Here is an 18,562-nt window from a genome sequence, read left to right as displayed (position 1 = left end):
TTAAAGCCATTGCCCCTTGTCCTGTCACTACATGCCCTTGTCAAAAGTCCCTCTCCAGCTTTCCTGCAGGCCCCCTTTAGGTACTGGAAGGCTGCAATAAGATCACCCCAGAGCCTTCTCTTCTCCAGGCTGAACAGCCCCAACTCTCTCAGCCTGTCTGAAACTTTTCTGAAGCAGAAAAAGTTTGGGAAGTGATGACCTGAAGCAGCTCAGACTGGACGTTTTGCACCCAGCTCTGAGAAAGCTATTGCCCAGTTTTGAAGATACATTAAAAAGCTACCATGTAAGGGAGGATAAAAAGTAAGAAAGCAGCCTCGCAACCCCTGTTACTGTACCAGCCACTTAAATATCCTTGGGTTTGTTTCCTTCATCCGGCCCTCCCTTTCCCCCATCTCCTTGCCAAAAAAAAAAAGGCTGAAAACTATTTTTTTGTTACCTAAAATGAAACTTTAAAACTTCCACTTCTAACCTCATAAGTTTACTTTTAAACTTATCTTCTGCTGCCATGTTCTTCCTGTTCAAGCAGCCAACAGTCACCATTCCATGACATGGATCAAATGAATTGTGGGCTTGTGTGTGGTAAGCACAGAAAGCCACCATTAGAGGGAGATAGGACTTTGGGAATCAGCGTCCTGTACTGAACCAACTGCTGCACCGTGCACGCCGAGAGTGAGTTAGGTCCTTTTATTTTCATCTGCTCTCTGTGCACAGGAGCAAAAAGGTCAGGAAGGCCACCAATGTTGAGAATTCTGTTTGTTGGATTGAGACTGTCTAAAACCTTGCTTTTGTGGAAGCTGGAAATGGAAGGACGTGGCTGAATCACAAGTCAGGAGAGACTAAAGGAGCGTGGTGTGGGGTTTTTGGTTTTGGTTGGGTTTGTGGGGGGTTCTTGCTAACCTTTGTGGCTTCAGAATATTGGAGGAGTCTCTTTGCTAAGTAGAAACCCTCCAAACTTCCTCAAACATACAAATGAATAGAATAAGCACCTGTAAGGACATATTCAAATTACAACTACAGTCTCCTGTAGTTTTACAGCGTGGAGACAGGTGTATTCTAGAATTACTGTGGAGTCCAATTAAGCTGTGAAAAACAATAGCTGTGGCCAAACGAGTTTTGTCCCTTCCTTGCCTGATCCAGGCACTTACTGCCAGCGTCACAGAGTTCCCTTTAGCTTAGGCAAAATTCCAGCCCATGGGAAAATGAGCCAGTGGTAGGTGCAGCAGCTTGAGAGCCTGTTAACAACTGCTGCCTGACAACGTCTGTGCTGTGGCGTGGGGATTCTCCTCTGAAAGGTCTGCAGTGCTGTAGATGGTTATTGTTTAACTTAAGGGTTAGTTTAGAATGAGCTTCTAGTAGATTGACTGTGTTTTGTTTTTTTTTTTTTCCTTGAGGATGATAAATTATCAACAAAGTTCTCAGCTACTTTCCCTGCGCTGCCAAAAGGCTCAGTGCAATTGTTCTCAGACAGTTAAAGGAAAAAGCTATTAAAGAGAGCATCAGTACTCAAGTTATTCTTAAGCTTTGTTATTGTGAGGCAAGGGGAAAACTACAAATTGAAAGAGCTATGAAAACTCCCTCCCCATGATTTTTTTGGTCTTCAGTTCCTATTGCATCTCAAAATGCACAGAGATGGGGGGGTGGGGGATACCATTTGTTTTCCGGGGAATTCTGACAACTTCAATGACTTTACAGCTACGAGAAGATGACCTGAGAGAGATCCTTCCACTCTGGCAAAATGTTTTCACCAGAAGTGGGTGGCTGCTTTAATTGTAAATACAGTCCTACGCCTCTGAGCAGTTTGTTTTGGTTTGGGTTTTTTTTCCCTGGGTGTCCAAGGTAGCACATATCTGCCTTTCTCTTATAACCCAAACTGGCTCTTCTCCCCATGAGGCAGGTAAAAGTAGAAGTGGTTTTACTGCCCTGTGAGGCAGTGGGCTTTTGAGTGACAGGCATAAATCGAAGTGGAGTGGGTTTGATAACTGTTGCAGAGACCAAGAATCAATGGAGAGGCCTGATGGTGAATACTGTGCAGATGCTCTTCCGCCTGGCCATGCTGAATCACCGTGCTGTCGTGTCTCAGGGGCAGGTGCTGCCCTTGTGAAGTAAGCTTCCTCTTTCCTCAAATACACCGTCTTGGTTACAGAACAGAGACTTAGTAAAAGGAAAAGGGTCTTGGCATCTCTTTATTCGAGTCTCATCCTTGGATCTAGTTTGTCCTTCACTAGCAAGACCGAGGTCCTGTGCAGGTTGAGCAAACCAATGGCCCCGTGTTCCTGCGCCATCCCAAAGGCATGACCACCTGCAGGACAGGAGATGGCTGCTTTTCCACCAGAGCTGGTGATCAGGGTGTAAAGGTCTGTTGTGGTCAGACCACAACTTACCAACACACTGCCCAAGCACAGAGGCTTTGGCTGAGTATCCAACATAGAAGCCCAGTGTGATTCTTGAAGATCTTCTGATGAGTTTCCCCTCTGAGTCTCACAAGCATTTGTAGGTGGAAATTGGCAGCTATTAAAACTTGCTGCTTGCCTTGCAGGGGTTTTCTCTACCTCGGAGAGGTAAGGGCTGTTTTAAGTGGTTGGCTTCACTCTGTCGGACGCAGGAGCCTCCGGCTGCGTGGTGTCGTTGGCCACCACCTTGGCTTCTCCGTATGTGTCTATGCATTTCCTCACAGCTTTCAGGATAAGCTGTAACCGTCTGTCTAAGGCCAAGAGATGGGGTTCGGTGAGGACAGGTGCCAGGCGGTCCTGCAAGAGGGATTCCCTCATCACGTCGCTGAGCCGATACTCAGGCTCAGCCAAGAGCTGCAGTCGCAATAACGTCGTCCTCTTTATTCTGGAAAAAAAAGAAATTGGACATCTTAATGCAAACTTCTTGTGGCATCCTAGTGAGAAGTAGATTGAGCCCCGCGGTAGTAGGGGAAGGAGGGAGGGCAGAGATGGGTGAAGATGTTTGACAAAGACCTTTGGAATAAAAGCTTTCCCTTTCTGAAGGAAATTAAATTTTTTGCAGAAACCTCTGCTTCCTTATTGTTTTTTTCCAGACTGCAGAGTATTTCTACTGCAAACTTCTGTCATCAGAGAGAAAAACATCATAGATGATGTCATTATTGAGTGTTTTTCCTGTGAGTTGGAGGTGATCCAGTTCCCCAGACTGCAGGGTGGTGCCATGTCCCCAAAGATGGTGTTTCTGGGGTGGGGGCAGAGGGGGACGTAAAATGAAGAGGTATGAATGAAGGGGAAAAAAAATATATCTTCTGGCAAAACTCTGAGCAAAAAGAGGGACTATTTCCTGGAATTGATTTAACTGTGACTTTTCATCTTAAGAAGCACTGAGATTTAAATATTATTTTCCTTTGACAGAAAGTGAGATGAAAAGCTATAATCTTGGAATACCTCTGGGGACAAAACTAAGTATTCTGAAATCATTTATTTAATCCTCAGCAAAAGTATTTTGACTTCGACATCTCTAATACCGAAATTAATCAGCGGTTTTAATTATTGACCTTTAAATTTTGGAAACAAAGTAGTCCGTGTTCCTGCAGCCAGTCCTATTTAGCTGAACCAAAATTTCCAGATGGAAAAAGGTGTCGTCAGAAACATTTTTAACCAGCTCCAGAATTTGCCCCTGTTATTTACGCAGGGCATGGATTGGGAACAGTGCTCTGGCTCTCTGCAACTCCAGCAGGACAGGTGCTATTCGGATGCCAGGGGAAAGGGCTCGTTGCTGCTGCTGTGCCTGGCCGAGCTGTGGCTGAATTGCACCAGGTGCTGGTCGTGCTCTGGAGCAGCCCAGCGAGGTTTGTGTCTGGTCAGCAAAAAAAAAAAAAATTAATAAAAAAAATCAATTTATCGAGTGCTAAGGCTGGCAACGAGGCTTTAAATCGCGGCTGTGAGGTCCTGCTGCCGGAGAAAGCCTTATCCAGAGCAGATGGGAACTGCGGCAAAGGAGCACGTGGAGCCCCCTCCCAGGCGAGGGGTGACCCCGAGGAGCTGCTGCGGGTAAACACCAGCTGTGTTTGCTCTGGTCCGAGCGGTGACGGGGCTTGGAGGTGGAGAAGGGGCTAGTCTGACCCCGTGGGGAACGGCTCAGTGAATGCTCTGACAGTTACATAAGGAACAGGCAGAACCCGGAAAGGGGTGTGAGATGGGAATCCTGCCGCCGGCCCCGCTCCTCTCCCCCAGGGCAGCTGTTGTACTGAGTTGTTGAAGATTTGACCCAGAGCCTTCTAGGGACTTCATCAGCCGAGAAGACACATGAGCCAGGTCAGCTGGGGGCTGTTTTTAGGCCCATCCATGCCTTGTTGAGGGTGTTGAGTCTTTTAGGAAAAGGTCCGTCTCTACTGCATGGCTGTGTTTGTGCCGTTCGCTGTGCTCGGAGCGATGCTGGGAGAGGAGAGCAGCAGACTTCGGCGTGTGGCACACGGGTTGGTGGGGGAGCTGTGAAAGGCAGCTAAAAATACCAGACTTAAATCTGCTGGAAGCCAGACTTAGAGTAAGAACTCAGCTGGGAACGAGCCGAACGTGTTTAGCAGGGCAGCGAGCAGCCTGTTGTTCAGCATCCCTGTGGCCCAAGTGGTCCCTCTTGTCTGGAGGACTTTGTTCCCCCTTAGGTGTCCACGGCTCGACTTCACGTAGGAACAAGAAGGTGACTCGGTGGGGCTGGTCAGGGCAGGCTGAAACCTGTGGCCTCTGTGCTGACTCAAAGAAACCTTTTTATTTCCTTTCCAAGTGTTTTTTGGATGCTTCTCCACTCCGAATGGATTGGCTGTTGTGGGAAATGAAGTTGTGTGTGTCGCCCGCAGGCAGCATGAGCTGCTCCTGGCCCTCGTTGGCTTATTACAAGGTGTGACTTGCAGGTCTTCTTACCACTGTCTTTTACAAGGAGAACTAAATTAAGAGCAGCTTTGGGGAGGTGGATCTGGAAGAATAGGAAGGGTCTGACCTGTGGATCTTACTGTATACGAGTCAAATTAAGAGGCAGAGTTAATTTAAACCACACAAAACAGGAGTTTGTGAGAAAGATTCACTGTGAGCCTGCAATTATAAATGAAAAGACTCACTGGGTGCAAAAAAACATGCTTAAAATTAGATCCAGTAATACGAGTGTACGGGGAGAGAGTGCAGTGAACAGCCCGGGGCTGGGATGGAGCAGGTACAGCAAGGAAATAGGTTAGGCATCTCCTAGGGAGAAACCACAGGGAAGAGCAGCTTTTTCTGTCTCTTAGATCATCAGCTGGAAGTTACATTTATGTGATTTAATAGAGAAGATAAGATTCAAGCAGTAAAATTTATGAGCTTCTGCTTATTGCCATGGGAAGAAGAAACCTGATTAGCTGTATTAAAGTTCTACCAAGCTTTTGGATGGAAATTTGAGCTTCATGTCAGGTGAACGGGGCCGATAGCATGTCACGTCCATGGGCTGGGAAGTGCTAGGAGACCCTTCCAGAAGGGTCTGATCCAACGGACAGTGTCTCCTGGTCCATCTGTGAAAGCTTTTACACTTGAAGGTAGCTTCAAGGGGGAAGTAGCCGGGAAGGACAGCTGTGTGACACCGGAGCAGGCTGCAGCACGACGGGATACTCTTAACTGATACAAAAGCTTAATCCCTGTTTCAGGGATGTTGTGATTCCCGTGCTCCGTGTCTGGCCTGGCCCCTCGGCCAGGATTAGCTGGGGTCTTCCCTGTGCTGCTGGATGGAGCCAGGCCGGGGTGACTTCCCGCAGCAAGCGCTGCCAGTCCGGCACAGTGGGAACACCGGTGTGGCGGGGAAGGGAGATGGAGCTGGCACTTACGTGCAACACTGGGAGAGCGGTGCCAGGATGGAGGTTTCATCGTGGGAATGCCGCCCAAACCTGGGGGGGTAAGCAGAGAGAGCCCAGCTTTAGTGCCTGCCCGCTGCCTGCCCCCTCCCGATGCCCTCCCGCAGCCTCACCCTCGGGCATTGTCCAGATGTAGGAGGAAGCCGTCGTCCCCGAACTTGGTGAACATTTCGTAGTGGTGACGGTCCATGTTCCCTGGCAAAGGGCAGACAGAGGAACAGAGTTTCCCGTCCGTGTGAGCAAGCAATTTTCTAAACTATCCTACTTTTCTTGCGGATCTGCATGAAATGCTTGTTGTCTTGCTGGAAGCGTCTTAGGATGCTCAGAGCTGCTGCTTTCATCTTGCTGGACCCCCCGGGGAGTGGGCTGGGGTGGGCCTGGGGGCTGCCCCTTGCCTGCACGTCAGGAGGGGTTGTGCTGGCTGTGGGCACACAGCAGTCTCCCAGAACTCTCTCTGGAGCAGAAGGGATGGCTTTGAGAAACACCGTGGCAGGGGAGAGCGGACAGACAGATGCCGAAGGCCCACACGGAAGGAAGGAATGTTATTTCCCCCTTCATCATACCTATGAGGAAGTCAAAGATGGCCATGTCAATGATGTTCAGCAGCCGGTTGCCGTTGCTGTAGGGGTAGATCTCCCTGACCGTGTCGCAGTAGAGCGGATTCACTTCCCACCTGCAGGAGAAGGGGGAGACGCACTCAGTGGTTGCTCCTGCTGTGTCCCAGTAGCACCCAAAGCCGGTCTGGTGCGGAGGGGGAGAGGAGGAAGGCTTAAACCTCCCGCCCTGCATATGCAGGAGACTGGAAGTCAAACCCACTCAATGCCCAGACATTAAGTGTCATTAAACTAATTATGGGCAGTCTCTGAACGTCAGCCTTCCTATCGCTGCCTGGACATACAGCTTCTGTCCGTGTGTCCGTACCCTGCTCGTTCTCCTTCCCGCACGCTCCCTGCAACGCAGATACGGGAAGCAGCATCATTTACCCACTTACTCCTCTTTTCCATCAAACGAGTAGGAGCGGATCCACGGGTTTGGGATGGAGAGGCGTGGTGCCAGGTTGAGGGATGGCAGGAAGGCGGAGAGGGACCCTTCCAGGAGGTGAGGGTTCCCGCACACCGCGTACTCTGTCTTGCACATGTACGGGCACTTGGCAAAGAAGCACACGTTGCTGGCTGGGAGGAGAAGAGAGAGGAGAGTGGGGAAAGGAGCTATGATCTGCAGGAGGCTGCAAGGTATGGAATCATAGAATGGTGTGGGTTGGAAGGAACCTTTAGAGTTCATTTAGTCCAACTCCCTGCAGTGAGCAGGGACATCTTCAACTACATCAGTTTGCCCAGAGCCCCGTCCAACCTGACCTTGAATGTTTTCAGGGATGGGGCATCTACCACCTCTCTGGGTAACCTGTTCCTGTGTTTTACCACTCTCATCATAAAGAATTTCTTCCTTGTGTCTAGTCTAAATCTACCCTTTTCTGGTTTAAAACCATTACCCCTTGTCCTATCGCAGCAGGTCCTGCTAAAAAGTTTGTCCCTGTCTTAGCAGGGCAGCCTGGACTGGTCTCTTCCCCATCACATGATGGTGACTGTGTATACTGTGGCATATGTAACCACATGATGGATCTGAAACTGCCAATCATGGAGGATACCGGCGTTTTGGTTGATGGACAGACCTGGTCTCACGCTAGGGGAAAGTTTGGGGAAAATTGGGCTGGTGAGTAGATCTGGCAGATGATTCCAGCTGGAGGCTGAGGGGCTCCTCTGCTGTAACCATGTCTTTGTGCATTTTTCACCCAAGAACTTAATTTCTGCTCAACAGCACAAGCCCCGTCTGCCCTTCCACCCACATGGGCCAACGTGGCTAATCCCTGCCCGTGGCAGCCGAGTGCTCGCCTACCTGGTGAGACGAAGAAGACGCTCTGCAGGATCTCGTTCTTGGTGACCTCCAGGATCTCCTTGGTGATGTTGATCAACCTCCCAACTGTGGGCGGCACCCTCCGGAAATCCAGGATCCTGCACAAAAGGGATGGCTGCTCAGAGCCTGCGGTGTAAAGGGATGTTATCGCGCAGGATGGCGGCGTGGGACGGCAAATACTGCCTCATCCCTCCTGTTGGTACACCAGGGGCCTTTTGATGGCTGTAACCACATGGATTTTTCTTCTCCCAGTTTCTTTCTAGCCCATAGCCAGGATCATTTTACTCTCCGGACCAAAACACAGCTGAGTTTGGATTTTGGTATTTTAATAGCTGCTGCCTGGAACAATCTGGATGTTCTCCAGGACTCATGTCTTTTCCCTAACTGTTTCTCCCATCCCCTCGCACGCAAGCTGGGTCCCTGGGGAGGCGGACCAGCCCTTCAGGCCCTTCTATGATGCTGGGTTTGACACGGAGCGAAGATGCGCTGAACCTGGTAGAAGGCGGCTGAGACAGCGGGAGGCGCGGGGGCATCGCCCCTGCTCAGAGGCTCCGCTCGGCTGATTCATCTCAAATAGTCTTCAAAAAAGTCAGAGCCTGGGGCAGGCAGGCACTCGTGTCAGGGAATGGAAGCTCCTCTTGCTCGCTGAGCCAGGAACACGAGGTGAACCGGTTCCTGCTGTACTTTGCTCCTTGGGTAATGCCCTCTGCTTCTGAGCATCGGGCACGAAACAGGATTTAGCCTGTTATTTATTGAGCAATGTTTTAAAGGAAAAAAAAAAAAAAGTTTGCTTTTATCTAGCGTCTTTCAGCTCTAAAAAACCACAAAGCAGATCAGAAAAGCAGTCCGGCCTCATTTTTCTGGCGGTGGAGCTGGGATGTAGAGAGGCAAAAGCTGATGGCAGCTGGGCCAAGCAGAGTCACCGCAGTGGTGTAAGAGCAGAGCGGGAAAGGGAATTCAGCTCTCTCCATTCCTTGGCCCAGTTTGAGCTACAGGACTTACAGTTGGTCCTGCTTATCGTGGAAGGTGGGCTTGGGAACAGGAGACCCCCATCCACCATCATCACCAGGGATCACTTCCCCTTCACGTTCAATACTCAGCCCATGCAGGGGAAGGCGGCTGCTGCCCTCCTCTTCTAATAAGGGTATTTTTGATTTTATTAAACACAAAGCCTGCTGGGAAGGGGTGCCAGGTTAATTGCTCATTAGCTGAGGGCTTGCAACTGCATAGCTGCACTTGGTCTCCATCCCAAACACGCCTGGATTGCTGATTGAGCGTCTGACTCCGGCACCGGGAGGGGATCCCGGCTGCGCCCGGAGCTCATCCTTGCGCTTCGATGCGCGGGAGGGACCACGTGCGTGGGGCTGTGTGGCAGGTACCTGACCCGTTCACAACCCGGACTTCATCTGGCAGCCGGAGGAGCGGATGCCGCAGGGGGGTCCTACCTGTCCAGGTGGAAGGCGGCGATCTCCGCGTTGTGCCGCTGGAAGTCGACGAAGTAGAAGAAGTCCTCGGGAGTCTCTTCCTCGCGTTTCTGCCTGGGAGAGAGCAAGGGGGTTAACCTAACCAGGCACGGGCGCAAAGCGGTGGCACAGGGACAGCCATCGTGTGGCCATGCTGGTGCCAGGGCCACCGGGCAGAGCTGCCCAGGCCGGGACCTGGAGCGCCCAGTGCTGAGTTGGCACCGACCCGCTGTGCCAGAGAGTAGCACTTGTGCCCTGTCTCGGTGCCAGGTGGGCGAGGGAGGCAGAAGGACTGACGATGGGCTTTAAAAGCATTCGTGCCAGAGTTTAGACCTGCTTACTTAAGATGGCATTTTGGGTGGGTACAGCACCGGTGGATGCTGGAGGCCACGCTGCACCTCTCACGTCCCCGTGGGAGGCAGAGAAGAACTCATGTTTGATGCTGTTATATCCTTGAGACAGTAACACCAGCAGCAGCTGATTTAATTTCATTTTCTGGCTGTCACGCAGTGCCCCAACATGTGTGGCAGGTGAATTTGCACACTCAGCCTCCCAAGCAGCTGCATATCCCAGGAAAGGCCACAGGCATTGCTGAGCCTTCCCGGCTCAGCTGAGCGCACGGACACTTTCCTCCTTCTCCTGGACTTGCTGGACACTGGGCAGAGGTGGATGGAAACCAACAGAAGAGGAGCTAGCTGCTTTGGGGATGAGCAAACCATCTCAGTCGGCGTGCTGCCAGCTGCCCTGCGTGTGCGCGGAAAGTAAAACGACTGAGGGCAAATGTGAAGAGTCCCAAGGGGCTACAAAGAAGTGCAGAAGCAAGTTAAAACTCCTATTTGAGGTGACTGGGACTGGTGGTTATTTATTGGAAATACTCTGAGGAACCCAAGGAGAAACAAGGTAAAACACCAAGTCCATGGGGGAAGAGGAAGAAATGGGCAGTCCCTAACGGCAAGGTCCTTTGCTGTCCGGCAAAGAATGGTTTGGGTTGGAAAAGACCTTCAAGACCATCTAATTCCAACCCCCCTGCCATGGGCAGGGACATCCTCTACTACACCAGGTGGCTCAAAGCCTCATCCAACCTGGCCTTGAACACTTCCAGGGATGGGGCAGCCACAGCTTCTCTGGGCAACCTGTGCCAGTGCCTCACCACCCTCAGTGTAAAAAATTTCTTCCTCAGATCCAATCTAAATCTCCCCTCTTTCAGTTCAAAGCCATTGCCCCGTGTCCTGTCACTACACTCCCTTGTCAAAAGTCCATGAATGGAGAAATTTCCAAGTCACTAAGTGGTGTGGGAATGCTGGTGTTTATCCACGGGCATCTCTGGGATGGTGTGAGCAGCCCAAACCCATTAAAGGATTTCAGCTGTCGAGGCAGCTGAGCACAGGGGAGAACAGATGTGGCCGTGGTGTGCCCGTCCGTGCCAGGGGTGCTCGTACCCCTCGCTGCCAGGACCCCTTGGCTATGGCTCCGCGGGGCGGTGGGGGCTCGGGGGGGCTCTGCCGGCACACGCACCCCTTACCTCATGGGCTTGAACATGGCTTTCCCGAAATCCTGGAACCTGAGGACCAGCTTCAGGTGCACACCGCTGGGCTTCACAACTTGGGGAGGAAACGGGACGGGATGTCAGCGCCTGGAAGTGTTGGGCTTTCCATCCCATCGCTCCTTCCAGCTGCTCCCTCTGCTTTGGGGCTGCTCCCCTCTGCCTCAGCAGTTATTGTTCCTCTCCCCTGTGCCACAGAGGAGGTTTCCCTCCAGCACTTCTCCCGACAGCCATTTGTTACATCCTCGTGGGGACTTTTTCCTTCCCACCCAGTAGAAACCAGTGGCACACTGGTGTCCTGGCACCCACATCCCAGCCTCCGCTGGGTGGAGGGGTTCAATGGGAGGGAGAAGAGCCTGGCATTGCCCAGCTTTACATCTCCCTTGCTGAGGTCAGGGTGGAGGAGCCAGGGATGGGGGTCAGCTGAAGCGACGGGGTGCGGGGGGAGAGCGGGGACCCGAATCGTGGCACTCACTCTGGCTGCAGTCACACGCCCCCAGCAGCGCTTTCTCATCCTGGCTGTAGTCTGCAAGGGCAGGAGGGATGGTGAGACCCCCGCGGGGCTGCTGACCCCCCTCCCAGCACCCGGCATGCAGGCGACAACCACTGCACAGCACAAAATGGCACAGGGCTCGGGGCTTCCTCTGGCAGGTGACGGCCCCCCCCTTGGTTGCAGAAGTGACAGGGGGGAGGCTGGAGCCCCCCAGCCCCATGCAGCTCCCACCGCCCCCTCCCCATCCCCGCAGCAGGAGGGGGCTCACCAGCACTGATGGTGGTGAAGTCCCGCATGTCCTGGAGGAGCCTGTCGACGGTGGGGCTGGAGCGTGGGTAGAGCCCGTCGCGGCTGATGCCCAGGTGGAACTGGAGCCAGCTGGCCTCCGGCCGGAGCGGCAGTGGAGCTGCCTGGGAGGTTAGGTTGAGCTCCTCCCTGTAAAGCTTGTGTCTCCTGGAAGAGAGCGGTTACGGGGTGATGAGGATGAGCCATGGGGTGGAAATCTGTACTGCTGTGAGCCCAGAGGCTGTCGGGGAGCAGGGAGGATGCTGGGGAGCAGAGCTGGCAGGGAACAGGGTGGATAAGGACTCTGGGTGCTGCCCAAGGGGAAATCTATCTTTGATTAGATATAAGGAAGACATTTTTTACATTGAGGGTGGTGAGGCACTGGAACAGGTAGCCCAGAGAAGTTGTGGATGCTCTGTCCCTGGAAGTGTTCAAGGCCAGGTTGGATGAGGCTTTGGGCAACCTGGTGTAGTGGAGGGTGTCCCTGCCCATGGCAGGGGTTTGGAACTAGATGGTCTTGAAGGTTTTTTCCAACCCAAACCATTCTATGATTCTATGAAACTGAGGCAGAGAGTGATGCCCAAGATGGTCAAAGGTCTCACAAATTGTGCCTCCTTCCTTCTGCAAAGCCCTGGGAAAGCAGCTTCAAGCAGGAACACAGGGACTCTGTTATCTTCTCCTTGCCCCATCAGGACCAGGAGAGGTGTCAGGGCATGGCTGGAGCTAAACCACATCTCCAGCAGCACAAGAGCTGGCCTGTGTGGTGGATGAGGTGCCTCCTGGAGGGGCTGCAGGCTCCAGGCTGGACTTGGGGAGGGAACACGATGTGACAGCAGATAACTTGGGTCTTGACTGCTCAGTGAGGTGTCCAGAGAGCCCAGAAGAATGACGGGGTCTTGTCCAAGCGAGCCTCTGCAGAGGACTGTCTTTATTGTCATCACATCTCTGCCAGAGATTTTTCCTGAAGCTGGAGGTCCCAGGCAACGAAAAAAAAATTCATTCAGTTAGAGCCACAGACTGTCTCCATGACCAGATTCACAGCCCACGGTCCGGCAGTGTCCTGCCCATCACCTCTTCAAACCAAGGTTGAACTGGGACCTGTCTTGGCCGATGTGGAGCCAACTGGGCTTTGCAGGTCGAATAAGAACATGAAGACATCTTCTCCCTTGATCAGCATTTCCCTGGACCTTGAGACCTCCCTGGCAGGACCCACGCTGTGCTGAACTGCCATCAGAAGGTCACTTGTTCCACCCGGCGGAGGACGGAGCGTTAGTTTCTCCTTAGTGCTGGCCGAGCCGTGTACGGAGCAGCCGGTCCTGATAAAGGGAAAACGAAGTTCACTTTGCACTGAAAGTGCCAAGATAAATCAGTGGAAAAAAAAAACAGGAGCTGGGGGCTGATAACGAGTGGGGCATTAACAAAGGCTGGGATGGAGCAGATGAAGAGAGGGAGGTGCCAAGCACCTCGCTGGACCTAATCCAGACCCTTGGCAAAACAGGCGCTGGGAAACACGAAGGATGAAAAGAGGCTTTTCCCTGCCTGCTTTTAGTTTTTCCTGATTTTTTTAGTTTTTGCCCAGTGCAAACCAAACTAAAAGTGGCCAGAACAGGGAGGCCGGACACCCGCGCTTTTCTGGCCCCAAAGGATGCAGGAGGCACAGTGGGAGCAGGGAGCGCGCCGGGGGCTCTGCCAGGCTTTGCCACGCCACGTGGCTCATGAAGGCGGCCGCAGCAAGTGGGCGCTGACCGTGCACCGAGGCACTGACTGGCCAAGGAGCTGGCACTGGTGGCTGGAAAGGGCTCTGCCTCGTGGGTGCTGCCGGTTTGTTTGCTTCAAACCAGCAGGAAAGCGTTGGGTTTTGGATGGGGTTTTTTTTTTTCCATCATCTTTCTCCATCCAAGCAGGTCAGTGGTGTTAGCCTGGTCTAACCATGAGCAAGGGATGAACTTCCTGGCAGTGAGGGATGTGTTTCAGCAACGTTCTGGGAGAAATCTAGGAAATGGAGAGATGTGGTGTATCTGCAGGTCAGAGCAGCCCGTTCCTTCTCCCAGTTTGTTTGCCTTTCAGCTGGATCAGGTCAGCCACAGTGCAAAGTCCACGTGCACGTGGTCAACAAGGGTTTCAGAGCGTTTCTCCCTCGGTCCGGCCCTTTGCTCAGGCCATCTGCAAAGGGCACAGATGCTCCCCCCGAGCTGGGAGCAGGCGGACACAGGTGCGTGCTAAGACCCGTGGGGAGGTTTGCCGGCAGGTTTGCCGGCAGGCTCTGCACCAGGACGTGGCCCCGGGATGCCATCAGCTCTGGAGGACATGCCTCGGGGCTCGCATGGGCAAGTCTTTAAGGCACAACCCCGATGTCTGGCTGTGGCCAGGGACAATAAAGACCCCAGCCTAATTTAGAAGAATGACTCAGGATTTTTCCCGAGGGAAGCTGCCCAAATATTTTACCATATTTGCTCTCCTGCCTCCCGTACACACAGGCTATTCCTCCCCCCCCGGGGTGGCAGTGAGCAAAAGATTACTGATGGGGAAAAAAATGCAGTGGTTATGCAAGGGGAGGCAGTTCCCGGCCGGCGCTGAGCCCCAGCCCAGCACCCGCACGGTCCCGGCCCCGGGCGAGCTGCCGCAGGGCCAGCGAGCCCCTTCCCAGCCGTTAAACCCGAAATACAGCTCCCGCTGCCTGCTCGTTTCCTTCAGGATTCCTGAAATATTTCCCTGTAAGAAGAGAGCTCTGCCAAAGGCATAAGGATATAAAAACTGGGTTAATTTCGAAGTTGCTATAAATAGCTCGGGGTTTGCCCTGGCTCCGGGCTCAGCCAGCTCGCTGCTGGGCTGCAAGGGACACGGCGCGGGGTGATGCTGGGCACAGGCCACCTCTGCCCGCTCGCCCTGTGCCTCCCCTGGCACCGAGCCGGTTACAGAGGTCGGGGTTTTGAAGCTTCTCCTTCAAGGATAAAAATAAGCTCTGGAGTTTTTAAGGTTTTTTTTTTTTTTTATGGTTTTGAAGAGGTGTGGATTTTTCCTGTTTCCTTCCTGCATCCCCATCAGTCTCTCCAGCTGGTTCTGCATCCTGCAGTGAAACTCCTCGTGCTAATCGATGTGCCTGGGGAAGGCAGGGTGCTGGGCAGCAGCAGTCTGGGAGGCAGGACATGCGCTGCTGTGCTCCCCTGGCCGTGGGCATCTGAAACGGGCCGAGTCCTGGGGCCGCTCCGCGAGCTGGCAGAGGGTCCCGCTCCAGCCAACGTCCATCTCGCTGCAGAAATGAAGACAGTCACGCTGCGCCGTGGGTACAGGGGGAGCCTACAGCTTGTTCCACTCAAGAGGAGCATCCAGCCACTCCGAAAGCTGCTCTGCCAACAGCCAGACCTGCGCGTGATGCAGAAACGTGCCGTGAGCCAGCCAAGGGGGTGGCTCGTGGACGCTCAGCTCCGACTCTCTTCTGCTTGGTGGCAGATGTGTCACCTCGGTGAGAGCCAGTGCAGATCTTGCTCAACCACAGCATCTTTGCTAAACCTATGGATTGGGAGAGGAAGCCATGGGTCCCTGGGTCCCACAGAGGACACCGCCTTTCCTTCTGGGCAATTACAGGGACAGCTTTTTCACTGACCATGTCGGAGGGGACGTGGGCTCCGCAGTGCATCTGGGAGGCAGGAATCCCTTGGTACCCACAGAAAATTAACGGTCTTACAAAACACATCGGCCCTGGCAAGTGCTGTCTTATATGTTCAATTTGCAGCGCCAATGGCAGGAGAGGTTGTGCATCACCTTGGCCTGTGCGTGCTCTCCGAAGGCTTCACCCGCTTAGGAGCATCATATATTTTATTTCAAAGTGACTGAGGAATAATCAATACTCTGCCTCCCTTCTCCTTCCTGGAGGTGCAAAGCGAAGTCAATCAGGGACAAATGGCATCACAGCTTTCCTCCTGGCCGTGTCGTAACCACTCCGCAGGACAAAAGGCAACGTGCAGCCACGGCGTCGGTGCAAATAGCACGTTTAAACAAAGAGGTAAATAAATCAGGGAATGCAAACTTCTTATCAAACAGCCGGGGCTGTTGCGCAGGCAAGGCTGCCGATGTAACGCCAGCAGTGCTGCAGGTGCTCAGCACCGGCTGCTCAGGACTTCTGGTGGTGCTCAAGAAGCCATCAAGTACCTGCCGTGAGCTGCTTTGGTTCAGATCCCCCATCCCCACTGGGCTTTGGCTTGGGACACATCCGTCTTGCTGCCCGCCTCCTGATGTCCTCAGGAGGCATTGCTCAGCTCTGAGAAGAGGCAGCCAGGGGTGGTCCATGGCACAGGTATCCCCATGGCCTGGGGATACCCAAACCCGTGGACTTCAAGCGATGTGAAGCAGGATTTGACCTGCTCCAGACTGACTCGGGCAAGGGACGAGCCTCGCAGGGGTGACTCCTGGCCAAGCACACGGGGTGGCTCCAGGCCCCGGGTGCTGCTCAGGCCATGGAGGTCATTCTTTGGTTCCTTCCATTATCGCTTCCCATCGTCTTCTCCTGCGAATCGAATCTGAAACCGGGACTGGGTGAGTCCCACGGAAATAAGAGGAATTCGCATAGAAGTGGAGAAAGTGGGAGCTTGGAAATCCTGCCTGCATGGTTCAGCAAATGGCACATGGATGGCAGGAGGAGCGGGGCCGGCTCTGATACTGGAAACCAAACCTGGGCAGTGGGCAAGTGGCAGGACAGGGACCTCTGAGGTGACCCCCAGGACAGGCTGCCGTCCCCTTGCAGATGGACACTGTCTCTGTCCCATGAAGGGGGTGGCAAGGTGATACCATGAGCTTGGTGTGCTGGGAGCCTCCGAGGTGACCTGCTCTGGCACTGCATCACTGTGGCCATCCCTGTCGGATCCGAGTTTGTGCATGAAGGAAGAGGCTGGTGGGGTGCAGCGAGGAGCTGGGAGACACTGGAGGACGTTGGCTGTTTCCAGCTTGGCCACAGCCCTCCTTGCAAAGGGGGTTAGATCAGGGGTTCAGTGAAGCGTCAGTGGTCGGATCATGCACAGGCGGCCGATGCTCAGAGCTGGTGCTGAGGGTCACCGTTCCCCCTGGGGCAGGGGCCACAGGGGTTAGTGACAGTCCCACCCCAGGAGCATGAGACGGGGGAGTTTTCCTGCCACCATTGCTGGGGCTGGGAGAGGCAGCAAGAGGAGGGCTCTGAGCTGGGAGCCCCCTTCTCTCCAAAAGGAAAAGCCTCTGCACCTTTTTTTTTTTTTTTTGCAGAGAAGTCAACGGTGGGAACAGGAGAGGGGCTGAACGGGGAGCCAGCACCCCACTACTGCTGTGGTGGATCAGAGGAGGAGACCCCTGTGATTGTCAGAGGCAGACATGGAGCCGTGCAGGGATCCGGCCTGGGGGACTGTGGCTGCTGGAGCCCTGGGGCTCCAGTTGTCACCCACCCTGAGGGCTGGTGGATGCAGGGGCTGGGTCTCGGTCTGCCCCCAAGCCGAAAAGGCAATGTGGAGCAAAGGAGGCTCTTACCCCTGGGAGGACCCAGCTCACAGCGTCTCACCCTGTGCCCCAGCAGCCACCCTTCTCCTTCCTTGGGGATCTTACAGCCGAGCGGGAGGCACCCTAGGAAGCCCCCTCCCAGCAGAGTCTCCTCTGCTCAGCCCTGCCTGTCCATGGTGTGCTGCTGTTGGGGATGGGGGGTGATGGGGAGGATGGTGGGGCAGAGAGCTGGGAAGTGGGGCACAAGCTGGGCTGGGGATGCCAGGGGGTATGCAGCAGGTGTGTGCCCAGGCAGGGGGTGCTCAAGCAGGAGTGCTCAGGAGAGCTGCCCGGAAAGGGGGTGCCTGTGGGGTACCTGTGCAGGGGGTACCCGGGAGGAATGCCCAGAGAGAAGGTGCTCATGCAGGAGTGCCCGAGGAGGGGCTGCCAAGGAGATTCCCGTGCAGGGGGTGCCTGGGGAGGGGGTGTCCGGGGGAGTACCTGCTCTTGGGATGCTCATGCAGAGATGCCCATGCATGGGGTGCCCAGCCGATGCCCGTGCACGCGATGCCCGTGGAGGGGGTGCTCGGGGAGGGGTACCCGCGCAGGGGGTGCCCGGGGCGGATGCGGCGGGGGTGCCGCGGCGGCGGGACGCACCTGTTCCAGCGAGCCGCCTTCCGCCGGTAGTAGCGCAGGGCTTCGCGGGCGCCCAGCAGCGGCTCGGCGGGGCCCCGCGGGGCGGCGGCGCGGTACAGCGGGTGGGCGAAGAGGCGCCGCAGCGCGGAGGCGGCGCGGGCGCGGGGCGGCGGGGCGGCGGGCGCGGGGCGGCGGCGGCACGGGCAGCCCGGGGCACCCGGCGCCAGCTCCCGCCGCGCCCGCGGCCAGAGGTGGAAGTAGAGGTCGGCCGCCAGCAGCGCCCCGAGCAGCAGCAGCACGGCCGGGCGGTCCCGGCGCGGCCCCGGCATGGCCGGCGCCGGGAAACCGGGAGCCGCGGGCAGGGACAGCTCCGGGCGCGGGGAGCAGCCGCCGCCGCCTCCCGGGGCAGAGCGCACGGGGGAGCTCGAGCGGCGGAGCCGGGGGGTGCGGGCACCTCGGGGCGGGGACCGGGCAGGGCGCTCGGGGCCCGGGGCGGGGGATCGGGGACCGGCCGGGGCGGGGGATGGCGGATGGGGGACGGGGTGAAGGGAGCGCGGGGGGTGCTGGAGAGGGGTCGGGGTCCGGGTCCGGGTCGGGGTCCGGGCAGAGGCTGCCTCGGAGGCGGCGCCGGGATCGAGCCGAGCCGCCCCGGGCTGTGCCGCCCGCCCCTCCGCAGCGAGCGGAGCACCTGGAGCCGCCCGGCCTCCCTCCGCCTCGCCCCGGGCAGGCTGCAGGCTCCCCCCGCCTGCCCTCACCCCTCGGCTCCTTCGGGGGGCTTCGTCCTCTCTCCCGCAGGCGGAAAGTCCACCCGGCCAAAACCTTTGGCAGGAGCTGGAAGCCGGCGAGGGTCGCTGCTGCAGGTGACTCAGGGCGGTGTTTGGGTCGGGGGATGAGGCGCCTCAACACCTCCGGGTGGGCGCTGGCTCCGGAGCTGGGGCTTCTGCGGTGCTCTCCGGCACATGGTTCGGACT

The 18,562-nt window shown here is 55.4% G+C and overlaps 1 protein-coding gene across 1 annotated transcript; it reads right to left on the bottom strand.

Moving 5' to 3' along the window:
- Positions 1–2,570: 2,570 nt before the first annotated feature.
- FAM20A (FAM20A golgi associated secretory pathway pseudokinase) lies at positions 2,571–17,920 on the bottom strand. Its single transcript, XM_086624052.1, has 11 exons — positions 17,613–17,920; positions 11,500–11,684; positions 11,214–11,264; positions 10,718–10,796; positions 9,178–9,270; positions 7,715–7,830; positions 6,813–6,993; positions 6,385–6,494; positions 5,935–6,016; positions 5,795–5,854; positions 2,571–2,835 (listed from the first exon to the last, which is right to left on the bottom strand). The coding sequence occupies exons 1-11, from the start codon at positions 17,918–17,920 to the stop codon at positions 2,571–2,573; spliced, it is 1,530 nt and encodes a 509-aa protein (XP_086480178.1).
- Positions 17,921–18,562: the final 642 nt, after the last annotated feature.

Source organism: Tauraco erythrolophus, chromosome 20 (genome assembly GCF_009769465.1).
Source record: "Tauraco erythrolophus isolate bTauEry1 chromosome 20, bTauEry1.pri, whole genome shotgun sequence".
In the NCBI taxonomy this organism is placed as follows: domain Eukaryota; kingdom Metazoa; phylum Chordata; class Aves; order Musophagiformes; family Musophagidae; genus Tauraco; species Tauraco erythrolophus.
This window is presented reverse-complemented; position numbering and strand designations above follow the sequence as displayed.

Bases quoted from the DNA above. Each gene is read 5' to 3' on its own strand.
- FAM20A (XM_086624052.1), bottom strand. From the start codon at position 17,920: ATGCCGGGGCCGCGCCGGGACCGCCCGGCCGTGCTGCTGCTGCTCGGG. The intron at 11,265-11,499 runs GTGAGCCCCCTC...CTGCCCTTGCAG, and splicing joins CTTCACCACCATCAGTGCTG to ACTACAGCCAGGATGAGAAA. The intron at 6,994-7,714 runs GTAGGCGAGCAC...TTCTCCTCCCAG, and splicing joins CGTCTTCTTCGTCTCACCAG to CCAGCAACGTGTGCTTCTTT.